The sequence below is a fragment of the Saccostrea cucullata genome, unplaced genomic scaffold (assembly GCF_032062105.1).
Source record: "Saccostrea cucullata isolate Sc308-1 unplaced genomic scaffold, CSIRO_AGI_Scuc_v1 ctg2608, whole genome shotgun sequence".
In the NCBI taxonomy this organism is placed as follows: Eukaryota; Metazoa; Mollusca; class Bivalvia; order Ostreida; family Ostreidae; genus Saccostrea; species Saccostrea cuccullata.
The window spans coordinates 35,158-48,323 of record NW_026935635.1 but is presented as its reverse complement, the minus strand read 5'-3'; the positions used below and the strand labels follow the sequence as shown (position 1 = coordinate 48,323).

The 13,166-nt window shown below is 34.9% G+C and overlaps 1 protein-coding gene across 1 annotated transcript; it reads left to right on the top strand.

The window, feature by feature from the left end:
• Nucleotides 1-4,949: 4,949 nt before the first annotated feature.
• On the top strand, nucleotides 4,950-12,221 carry LOC134243448 (peroxisomal acyl-coenzyme A oxidase 1-like). Its single transcript, XM_062725697.1, has 14 exons — nucleotides 4,950-5,265; nucleotides 5,500-5,662; nucleotides 5,950-6,110; nucleotides 6,216-6,323; nucleotides 6,425-6,544; nucleotides 6,695-6,810; nucleotides 7,139-7,308; nucleotides 7,600-7,762; nucleotides 8,057-8,247; nucleotides 9,492-9,644; nucleotides 9,898-10,003; nucleotides 10,791-10,934; nucleotides 11,275-11,481; nucleotides 11,736-12,221. Exons 1-14 carry the CDS (start codon nucleotides 5,142-5,144, stop codon nucleotides 11,802-11,804), a joined length of 1,995 nt encoding a protein of 664 aa, XP_062581681.1. The 5' UTR covers nucleotides 4,950-5,141; the 3' UTR covers nucleotides 11,805-12,221.
• The last annotated feature ends 945 nt before the right edge of the window (nucleotides 12,222-13,166 follow it).

Below are 13,166 nucleotides of genomic sequence, written 5' to 3'. Positions count from 1 at the left end.
TATATACCCCCATTCCACTTTTCATGCGGGGGGGGGGGGGGTAGAAATATGTGATAATTTATGTTAAGTTAGTCAACCCCAACATAAGAGCATTTTGAATAAAGGAAGAACTGCGAATAAAAGATAGATGGTTATCTCTTATTTTATGTACCGGTGTTGTAGAGTAGGATTTCCCCCATAGCCAGCTTTCCCCCCGGAAATCGTACTCTAGAGTAGGATCCCCCCCCCCTCGAGGGAAAATCTCACATCAGAGCCAAATTCCCCCTCTTTCTTTCTCAGAGTAGGATTTCCCCCCTCGTTATGGAGTCAATATAAACCACAGCTGCAATATTTTTGTGAAAAAAATATAAAGGACAAACTGATTTTTAAAAGGTAAATGAGTGTTTTTTCCGACTTATTTTGTAAGGCAAATCATGGAATCTCAACCAAAATATTTAGCTTTCAAATGAATTGTATATATATATTCTCAAAATATAATGAAACAAACAAAAATGTCTAGATTGCTATATATTTTTGGACCTATTTTGGTTGTAAATTATTACAATAATAAACTTTCTAAAATATTAAAAAGTTGTAAACTTACTATGATTCAAATTTCACCTTTCTGTAACCATCCTTAATAATCTATACAATTTTTTGTCATATTAAATCTCTTTAAATCCTATTTTTGTGAACTTTTCATGAAAAATTTAACTTTCATTTTACTTATTTAAATATGACTTAAATTGTAATTTTCAAGGTTTGTTTGTATCACCTGTCCTCATATCATTATATTTCACTGCGGGGAAAATTGACTCTGGGGGAAATCGCACTCTATAACTACTATACAGAGTAGGATTTCCCCCCGGAAAATTGACTCTGGTGTGGGATTTCCGTAGGGGAAATCCTACTCTAGAGCCAGTTTTCCTGGGGGGTCCTACTCTAGAGCCAGTTTTCCGGGGGGAAAGTCTACCCTAGAGCCAGTTTTCCGGGGGGGGGGGAGATTTTAGGGGTGAAAGCCTACTCTACAAGACCGGTAATGGATGGCAAAGTTAACAATCCCAATAAATTTCACAATGGAAAAGTAAAACACTCAAAGTATCTTTCCGATGGAAACTTAGAAATTGTTCATCGTAGAGAATGCTCTTCTGCATCGAATTAATTGAGAGTGATAAAGTAAATCCATATGCCGGTGAAAAGGGTTTACTGCTGCATAAGTAAGGGGATTGAAAAGTTAAAATAATCACTTTTATCTTAAAGTTTTGTTTTTCTATTACTATTAATTAACGTCTTTTCTAGTACATGTAAAATATCCAAATATGAAACGAATATGTCAGCTAGACTCTTTAAGTTCACTGGGATAATTAGATATAACGAACAGTATTCAAGTTCAGAAGTCCATTAAACAATACAAAATTGGGGCAGAACAAACACGGACCTCCAAAACATCAGGGGTGTGATCAGGTACCATGGAGGTTTGAGCATCCCCTGCTGACCGGTCACACCCGCCATGTGCTCCTTGTCATGATTGGAAAATAACGGGAAAATCCGTCCACAAATCAGTGTGTATATAATGAACTAACAACTAGTATAAAAACATCAGTCAGCTTTTGGCTAATGATACTGGGGGGGGGGGGGATTTTCGTTGTTGTCGAGGTATGAAGAGATCCGCGAATTCATGTCCACTACGAAATATAAAATGTTAGATACCTCTTTACTCAACAATTCTTCATCCACGAAATCAAATCCTCACGAACAAAAGGTTGTTCCTCAACTACGAAAATTTGACCCCCACGAAAATATGTGATTTTACAGTAAATTGTATCTGCTGACAAGGCCATTGTTGCCTGACGTCACGGCGTCAGGCTGTATAAGGATTGATATTTTCATAATCCGAAACTATGAAAAGATCATATCTAGATAGCTAGATTTTATGCAAGCTGATCTACATTGGAATTCTTTACCTGCATTTTAAAAGAAACAGTTTTCAGAAAAGAGAATGATATTACTGATGCAAAATACTGCAGTGTTTACTTCCTTTACTCTTTTTGCATTGAACAGATTATTCCATGTGATTCACCGTTTCAATATGTCCGTGCATCCTTTTTTTCTGCATTTCTATACTACTGGATCAGTCCATTTACATTCTACGAAAGGGGTGAATCGCTCTTTTCGCGCCAAATGTCACTGCTTTCTTCGCGCCTTTTCCTTGGATTGTTCTATTGTATGAATGGGTGTGCTAGCAAGTTCCATGGAATTAAATAATTTAAGTTTATCCTTTTAACCTCCTTCTAATGCTTCAGAAATTCTCTCTACAAGTTTATGTTTTATCTCATTCTTTTAAACAACATATCGTATAATATATCAGTATGCGGACATGCAACACTAAAGAAATGATTTTTCTAATTTGTTTCCCGATCCTGCGGTTAGTTTTTTTTTCCATAAATGGACTATTCCTATAATAATAAACAATGCAGTTCAACCAGTCATTGTCTCCAGATGCATGATCTATTATGCGTCTCTGTTCAGATGCATACAATAAATAAGAAACAAGTGCAAATCTGGGATTTTTATTTCCACAAAGGCCTAAGTATTGAATTTACTTATTTCGTTCTCAATATATGATAGTGGCACTACCCCCCTCCTTTTAAGAAAAAAATTAATGAACACACATTACTACTGCTTACTTCAGTTGAGAAAATACACTCCAACAAAATGTGTATTAGTATTTCAATATATCCATCTTTTAAAATGTTGATAATGCGACATGATTTGGTAACAGATTTTACAATGAAGCTCGAATTCAATTTAGATCGAAGGGCATATCACTCCACTTGCAGACCCCCCCCCCCCCGTATGCAGTGTAGAGATGATTCTTCTAAAAGTTAAATAAAATTTGTACCATAGGACTGGCAGTAAATTCAAATTTTACTTTGATGTTGCTGTGGTGTATTTGCCAGAAGAACCACAGTTTTTAAGTCACGCCCACAATTTGGCATCAAGCCGTAATACATGTAACACGACCTTAACTGATGAATGAATGATGCTTATTTCAAAACCTTGGCAATAACTGATAGATGAGTTTAGTCAACATTTTAAACTTCAAGAGTACTAACATTAATTTGTCGACATACATAATATATAGGCATTTAAAATTGGGGTTTATCTTTTTTGGTTGGTTTAGCCCCCCCCCCCCCCCTTTAATTTGCTTCCGACGCCTATGCTTGCAGTGCCATTCAAACTTTATATAAAATGTCAGAAATCATTTCGCGGTTTTTGTACATTGATCGCATGAAGCATCACTTACAAGTTTTAGCATAAATGAAAAGTTCAATGAATTTTTTGGCGATGTTTTCCATTGAAACCCCCCCCCCCCCCCCCCAAACTTTAAAAAAAAAACAAATAAAATCGATCTTCGAAAGGAATAACATCCTAAAATAAAATACTTTACGATCGCTTCCTCTGTTCCTGACAAAAATCAAGCCCTCTGTGTAAGCTGCAACATCTTCACTCATACCCAATAATGGTCGACCATTCCGATTTTTTTTTTGATCGACGATACCCTAGACGCAGCATTCAAAATACGTTCCGTTCTGATGGAGAAAGGTATTTATACAGACTCCGGGCCATGGCTTGACAGAATGAAGTGGGCGGTGCTAACTGTCAACCAGCTTTTCTCTCATTGGTCCTCTGGTACAAGTAACTTACACAATAGATATTAATTGGTTAATGGTAAAAAACACATTTTTCAGTTTTTAAAGTTCACTCATCGGGGCTCCGCCCCAGATATTGTGTAACATCTAAGGCGTGATCTAATTAAAACTGTGAGTGTATTTACCATTAACCAATTAATATCTATAATGTAACTATAACCAAGATTTCATTCACACAAGGTTCTCAAAATATAGTAAGGAAATATTTTAAACCCACAGTATTTCTCAAAAGGTTTATCATTTCTCTTACAGATATTGATTGATTAAGTCAGGCAAGCTTTTTAAAAAGCTGTTACTTGTATCGACCATAGATCTTACGAAATGACATAGAGCATGTTCTTGCTCATCGAATCAACTGAGAGATATAAACCCCGTATGTAGGTGATGATGGTACATGTATATTGCTGCGTAAGTACGGGAAGTTGCATGACAATTGAAAAGTGAAAGTCATCACGTTTAGAATCAAACAAACAATTTTGTTAGGAATATGAGAATTCAGAGAGAAAGAATGCCTGTCTGCATCCCTGAATTATTACCCGATCGAAAAGTAAAATAGGAGATGTCACAATGTAATTTTTATTAGATTTAGTGAACGTTAACATTGTTTTGATATTTGCTCTAGGTCTAGGTTTTGACAAACTATATTAGCGTAATATTCACAATAAAAAGAAGTCGCCCGCGTGATGAAGTCGTGAGGGCGTTCGCTCTAAGAGTCGAGGAATAAGGAGTTGAACATCACGCGTTCGAATCCCAAGGCAGTCCTTTGGATTAAACAGAAAATCTGTTGGAATTCCCATGGGTATCAATTGTTCTCCATTATTATATATTTTTGTATAAATTTCATGTTATGTTTCAAAAGCAAACTTTATTCAAAAACTTCTACATGAAAGGACGAAGTCTTCTGTTGCGGCCTCCCTATACCGACGACGTTTTCTCTAATAACAATACGGTCAAACCTCTCTATCTCGAACTCGAAGGTTAACTTCAAAATGAGGTTTTTTTTTTGGTTTCCAGGGTAAAATAATTATTAAGGAATAATTAGTTTTGACTTAAAATTTACTTCGAAACACCCATGGTATTCAAGATATCCAAGATACCGAAGTTCAACTGTATATTCTTTTCATTTCATTCTACTTTGATATGATATAATATCCTTTCGAACTCGAAATACCAGGTAGTTAGACACATTTGGTTCATATTTAGATATTTCACTAGAAAGAGACGCTAACTGATAACTAGATCTTGAATTTGTAATAACTTGAGCCAAAACTTGATTACAAATATTGGTTTGCAGCAAAATCTGGATTAAGTGATAACGACAAGATAGAGTTCACAAAAAAGGACCTGAGTGTTTACACGTACTTTAATAATCGTTACACAAATTGACCTAGGTAGAAATATAAATGAAGTCTATGTCTCATTGTCTGCCATTTTAAATAACCTGCGACCATGTCGTCTGCAACAGTCAATCCTGATCTGACTAAAGAGCGAAAGGGGGCGACATTTGATGTGGAAAAATTAACAAATACCATATATGGAGGGGCTGAAAATGTCAGAAAACGTCGATATTTACGTAAGGAATTTTTTTTTCTTTCTGAAGTAATTTTGTCCCCCTGAGAGTGAATTAAACGATTCAGCAATTTGTTTCATATCCCCCTTAAGGCAATGTCAATCAATGTTTATGATTTTGAAATATTGAAGTGCTTACTTGCAAAGAATACTATAGTATATATACTAGTATTTTTTTTTTAATATGACAGAGCTCCTACAGTATATGTTTGATTTAAACTTTCCTTCTGGTTTCAAGATAATCTGGCCATTCAAGATCCAGTGCTCTCTCGTGCAAAACCATGGGCATTTCGATCGCGGGAGGAAGAGTATGAAACATCGCTTTGGCAAAACATTTACCTTCTGAAGAAAATGGAGGAAATGGGACTTAAAAATGAATTGGAGAGAATGTACTACTTAGAGTAAGTTTATCTATTTGATGATTTTCAAAAAAAAAAAAAAAAAAAAAAAACAAAAAAAAACAAAAAAAAAAAGAGTGATTCCATTAAATAAATAAAAAGAATTGGTTTGAAAGGTAATGACTTTATTTATTTTCAAATATTTAAGTTATTAAAATGTTGATGAAGTTGAAAGTATGCAACATTCATTAAGGATTATAACATTCTGTTACAGCATTTATACTTTTGTTTGAATTTCCTCAACAAGCTAAGACTACCCATACTTATTTATGCTTATATGTAACACGTAGAGCTGCTACTCCGTCACAGGCAAATGCTATTGGTGTACACTATGGTATGTTTATCCCTGCTATTGAAAAGCAGGGCACGGAGGAACAAAAAGCAAAATGGCTTCCGCTGGCAAAAAGTTTGAAGATTATTGGAACATACGCTCAGACGGAACTTGGTCACGGTAATTAATCAAAAAATGTACGATTTCTATGCAAAGTCTTATAGTGTTTGATTTATTAGCAAGTCATTTACCACACAAGAATAAATTATTGATAGTTGTTTCCAGGGACATTTATACGGGGACTAGAGACCACTGCTACATACGATCCTAAAACAAAAGAGTTCATATTGAATTCTCCAACAGTGACGTCAACAAAGTACTGGCCCGGAAATTGTAAGAAACTGAAACCATAACTAGCTTTTGTTTCTGCATTGTTAAATTTGTCGTAGAATGCTGAGAAAATTTCTTCCTTTTGATACCTTCTTGAATTTTAGTGGGAAAAACTTCAAACGTCTGTTTGGTAATGGCTCAGTTGGAGACTCAAGGGAGACGACGCGGGATTCATTTGTTTATGGTGCAGCTCCGGGATCTGAACACCCACAAGTTACTGCCAGGTATAACCCTGGAGACATGGATCATTCTTTCTGTACACCTGCAGATAACATGCTGCTGATAAATACTAAATTCTACTTGGTCTTTCTTTTTTATTATTTTTATTTTTGAAGATTTGCTTTACTTTAACATTCTCCCATTGATAATTTAAGGCGTGGAGGCAGGTGATATTGGTCCCAAGTTTGGTTTTAATGGTAATGACAATGGCTTCTTAAGATTAGATAATGTCCGAATACCACGAGAAAACATGCTGATGAGGTATTCAAAGGTAACTGCATATGTATGGAACAAAAATAAATTCCTACTAGTTATTAATAGCCATTCTTTCCAGCTTCAGCAAAATCCAAAAAACTTGTATTTTTAATTTTATGTATCGAAAAGTGTAATATAAAATGAAAAAAGAAATATAATTGAAATTGCAAACAAAGTACTAGCATAAGGAAAGACTGGCGCGATTTAATTTATCTTTCTTTCCTAAAATCATTTACTAATATCTAATAAAATTAAGCATTTCAAAGTAAGATGACTATAAACGAATGTGTTTTGGTATTTCATGTTACATATGCAATGCAAAATTTGTCACCACTTTTTGACAGGTACTAGAGGATGGTACTTATGTAACACCCCCGGACCAGAGAATTGCATATGGCACCATGGTCTTAATTCGCGCCAAAATTGTTGGAATGATTTCAAGTTCTTTGGCAACGGCGTGCGTTATCGCAGTGCGATACAGCGCAGTTCGACGTCAAACCGAAGTCTCCCCAGGGTACTAGTATATATGTATACACTTATCAAGAACACATATTAAGTAAGTTTAAAGGATGAAGATCTGCTATTCGATTAAGTGACTGACAGTCTACTGAAAGGTGATTGAATGGCGGACCTCTGTCATTCAATGACCTTTCCTGACCTCAGTGACCTTGAAGTTGACTGAATGGGGAAGGTTCAACCTGTGTTTTGAATCTGTCGTGGATCAAAATATTACGATTAAAGGAAGAAAATTAAAATGAATAATTTTGCATCATGATAATGGAACCCATTGCTTGATTAATTCCAGTGGGATAGAGGCACAGGTAATAGACTACCAGACTCAGCAGTACAAGTTGTTTCCATTGGTGGCTACAGCGTACGCCATGCAGATCACTGGGAGATTTATCATAGGTTACCATGCAAAAGTATCCTCTGAAATCGACGCTGGTAATCTGGAGTCAATGAATGTAGTAAGTTTATCATAGTTAAATACTAAAATTAATTTTGCTTTAAAAATTCAATTTTAATGAGTAAAAAGATGTGCTAGAAGGAAACTGTAAACTCTATGAGCTATCCGTCACTTTAAGTACATGTATTATTCATATAAACATTTAATTTAAATGCATTATATCTCATATTTTTTTATGGAACCTGCATGAATGGTTCTTGCTTATAATAAATTTCTTTTCTTTGAATTAATCCAGTAATTTTTTCGTTTTTCAAATATATTTTTAACTTCATTATTAATACTAATTTATTTACAGCTTCATGCAGTGCTGTGTGGTCTAAAAGCATTCAGCACGTGGGTATGTACATCAGGGATAGAAACGTGCCGCTTGTGCTGTGGGGGACACGGGTACTCCCACGCCAGCGGTCTGCCCAAACTTTACACGATGGCCACCCCAGGGTGTACATACGAGGGTGAAAATAACGTCATGATGCTACAATTAGCCAGGTAATCGTATCTGCTGAGATTTGGTTATAGTTGGGGTGGTGTGTTGAAGAAAATTTATTTATGTAGCATTTTACAATGTTTATTTTGAATGCCGAAATAAATGTTTCTTTCGTCTTGCACTGGGAAATTACAAGAAGGTGTATCACTTTACATGTTTCTGATTGAGTTGTATCACTTTACATGTTTCTGATTAAGGTGCATCACTTTACAGGTTACTGAGTGATTAAGGTGTATCACTTTACAGGTTACTGATAAAGGTGTATTACTTTACAGGTAACTGATTAAGGTGTACCACTTTACAGATTACTAATTAAGGTGTACCACTTGATAGGTTACTGAGTGATTTTAGGTGAATCACTTTACAGGTTTCTGATTAAGGTGTATCACTTAACAGGTTTTTGATTTAGGTGTATCACTTTACAGGTTTCTGATTAAGTTGTATCATTTTACAGGTTACTGATTAAGGTGTATCACTTAATAGGTTTCTGATTGAGTTGTATCACTTTACAGGTTACTGATTAAGGTGTATCACTTTACAGGTTTCTGATTAAGATGTATCACTTAATAGGTTTCTGATTAAGGTGTATCACTTTACAGGTTTCTGATTAAGGTGTATCACTTAATAGGTTTCTGATTAAGGTGTATCACTTTATAGGTTTCTGATTATGGTATATCACTTTACAGGTTTCTGAGTGATTAAGGTGTATCACTTTACAGGTTTCTGATTATGGTATATCACTTTACAGGTTTCTGATTAAGGTGTATCACTTTATAGGTTTCTAATTAAGGTGTAACTCTTTATAGGTTTCTGATTAAGGTGTAACTCTTTACAGGTTTCTGATTAAGGTGTATCACTTTACAGGTTTCTGATTAAGGTGTATCACTTTATAGGTTTCTGATTAAGTTGTATCACTTTACAGGTTTCTGATTAAGGTGTATCACTTTACAGGTTTCTGATTAAGGTGTATCACTTTACAGGTTTCTGATTAAGGTGTATCACTTTATAGGTTTCTGATTAAGGTGTAACTCTTTACAGGTTTCTGATTAAAGTGTAACTCTTTATAGGTTTCTGATTAAGGTGTATCACTTTACAGGTTTCTGATTAAGGTGTATCACTTTATAGGTTTCTGATTAAGGTGTAACACTTTACAGGTTTCTGATAAAGGTGTATCACTTAAAAGGTTACGGAGTGATTTAAGGCGAATCACTTTACAGGTTTCTGATTAATGTGTATTGTTTTGCAGGTTTCTGATAAAAGTGTATCCCGATGTAAAGAGAGGGGCTCCAGTCAGCCAGTTTCTACGTTGTTATACCGTGGATGTTTCTACAAAATCCTGCATGACAGAAGAAGTGGCGTTAGGTTGTCTTGTTAAAGCTTATGAACACAGAGCAGCTAGGTAACACACAAGAATTGCTTTTGATAAAAAAAAAATAAAGGAAAAGTAAGTTATGACCAGTGTCGGTATGATTAATTGTAGTTGCGTTCTTGCATGGTAAGATAAATTCCTGAAGTTAATTCAGATCTGAGTTAGAAATTTCCCTTAAAGAAATAGTACTAAAAGAAAACCAATTTTGAAAAACAAATGGGAATTGCTGTATTTGATCAAAAAATGAGATTTGATTGAAATTTCTTGACTTTTTGTCTCTCAGATTGCTTGAAAATGCTGCCAGAAATATCGAGAGACTTGTTCGTTCCGGAAAGTCTAGACAGGAAGCTTGGAATGCGTCCACTGTTCTACTCACGTGGGCGGCAACGGTAGTTATTGAAGCATAAGATGTACACTTTATTTTCATAAAAAGTAAAAAATTGAGAGCTTATATAACAAAGATTGACATACGCTGTGATTGATTGATTGTATAATTGTTTAACGTCCCTCTCGAGAATTTTTCACTCAGATGGAGACTCCATCACTTGCCGGTGGAGAGCTACAATTTTTTTCCTATACTCGGCAATTACGTCCATTGAGCAAGAGGGGATCTTTTTCGTGCCAGCACCTACTGTGATACGGGACCTCGGTTATACGGTCTCGTCCGAAGGACAGGTCTCCACGTTCCACATTGTGATTCGAGCCTGCGACGTACGGATCAACTCCGTACTTCGCGACTCTAGAGCAGACGCTCTAACCACTGCAATGCGTGGGTGACGACATACGTTGTGAAAAAAAAAACGTTATGATACATTTATGGTTGACACGGTACAGTCACTCGTACATCGGTTTGGGTCATCCCACCTAACACCTAGAATAAACCTGCACCATTCAGTCAACCACATGATCAGTGAAGGTCTGGAGAGGTCAATGATAGACAGAGCTCTAACAATCAGTCACATATTCAGTCATTTGTCAATAAAATATGAATGGCAGAGATTCATCCTGTAAATCTCTTCTTTGTAATCATCAAACTACTCAGTATTTCTTTACTAGTATATTCAATTTGAATTTCTGTATACTAGTACTATATGCACAATTAGACATAATTGACGTAGGCTTAGTTGGCATTTTGATTCATTGTATATGGTATTTATTTTCCTTCTCGTGATATAGGCATTCTCTCATCTGTTTGTCGTCAATGCATTTGTTGAGAATGTAAACAAGAATAAGACAAAGGAGATAGAGGGCATATTGACCACTCTCTGTAAACTTTATGCAGTCCATGGAATCATAGAAAGACTAGGGGAATTCATTCAGGTAAAACAAACCAAATTTCTGTAATAATTCAAGGAAATAAGAAATAAAATTGATTTAAGAGTTACAAATAATAAAGAAGGAGCCCAAAAAAAAACCCAGAATTTTTATTTCAAAGCATAATGATGAAAGTCGTCTCTTTTTATGGTCAAATAAATAAAAATGAATCAGAGCAAAAAACGTTTATCCTTAGAATATAAGCAGAAATCCATTTGAATAGATATTTATACATGCACATGCTAACGAAATGTTTACATAAAATTAATTGACAGACACTATATAGCCAAGAGTACATGGTATGTAAATAAATGGTATCAATTATCTTCCTTTTTTAAATAAAAAGGATGGATTCTTTAGCCCTGTACAAGTCACTTACCTTCAAAATAAGCTGACTGAGCTGTTAGCGGAGATGAGACCGGATGCAGTGGCCTTAGTGGACGCGTTCGATTACCCGGACCAGGTACTTGACAGTTGTCTCGGGCGGTATGATGGACAAGTCTACAAGGCCCTGTACGAATACGCCAAAAACTCGCCTCTCAACGAGAAAGAGGTAAGTTACGTCCTTTTCTTTATTTTAACTTAAAGTTGAAAATCAGAGACTTTTCCAGACATAAATTAAATACCAAAAGTAGTCATTGAAACTTCCCATCTTTTAGGGTAACCGTACTTTTACAAAAGTGCTCAGTTCAAACTAATTTTTTTTCCTTTACAACTTTCTCTTTGTATAAATCATCATACATTCTTGATTAATATGTTTATGTAATAATCCTTTTCACTTATTACATCATTAATCTTTTTGTACAGGTTTTGGATTCCTATTTCAAATACATCAAACCTGCTCAAGGGGGAGGAAGTCTAATGTCTAGACTGTGATGGCTGTCAAACTCTTTTTGTTTATATGGACTGTATTATATTTTGTTTGGGAATAAAATACAATTATTTTTTTTAAAAAGACACCATATTTTTTCAAAATAATTCTTGTATGTTCACAGTGCCGTGAACCAAGACAAACTACTCTCAGATAAATTAATGTTACAGTGATTTCAGTGTCCTGTTTGAAGTCAGTATTTCGATCAATATAATATGACACTTGACATTTGATTTTCGGTGAAAGCTGATTTAACCATAAAAGTAATGGTGTTATTTTGTAAAAATTGTGACTTAAATTTGTTCCATTTCAAGTGTACATGTTTTCTTTTTTACATACCAATACTTCCAAACAATCACATACAAATATCTTTGTCTGCTGAAAGACAGATTTTTTAATATAGAGTGTTTGTTTAACATACTGAGTAATAGAAAAAAATAAAATGAGGTATATTGAAGGATGTCAACTTGTTTGTATTTCCCATCTAATGCAATGTCTTCTAAATGTTCTAATGTATATTTTAATAAACTGAATTCGTTATTTTGTACTTTTCATTCAGTTGTCTCCTCTATAATGTCCGTCCGTCTGTTTAGCTTTGAGGTCACTGTACATGGACCCATCTCTTATCCGCAACTCCTCTTTTACCACGTTTAATGAGACTTTCAAAGAATCTTTGTTACATTGTGCCATTGCGTACCTCCTATTTTATTTTTGATCGGACACATATTTTGGGTTTCACAGAACAGAACAAGGGCACGGCCATTCTTTCTTTTATAATTTTTATATTGAAGGGTATCCATCTCTTATCCGTAACTCCTCCTATGCCACTTTATAAAATGTTAAATACCTTCGCATATTCTTTATTACATTATGCCATTGTGCACCTTCTATTTTACTTTTTTGATCTGACACTTATTTCTGGTCTCCCAGAGCAAAACATGGACTTTGCCATTATAATCATGTGGGAGGCAGGGTATCATTTAGTGAGTTAATTGCTCCCAGTACCTCTAGTTTATTTTTGAAATTGTCACGAAGTTATAATCTCTTTAGAGAAGTGGACAGGCTTTCGCTTACGAGTAGGTGTAGGCGAAGCCCGTCTACTTCTCTAAGGAAATTATATTACCAAAAAATAAATATAATATACATACTCCATTGGTGCGCTTGTTTTATGTTCTAATATATTTAAATCAGTTGTCAATGCAACATCATATTACAACCTTGTAAATTGGATAATGGAAAAATATTTTGGTATATACATTTTTGTTTGAAATTCTAAAACCGCTTACTGATTTTTATTCATATGTTTTATTATACACTGATAGTAGTACTATTGCAAGTTTCAATTTATTAATAAACGCACATTTTGA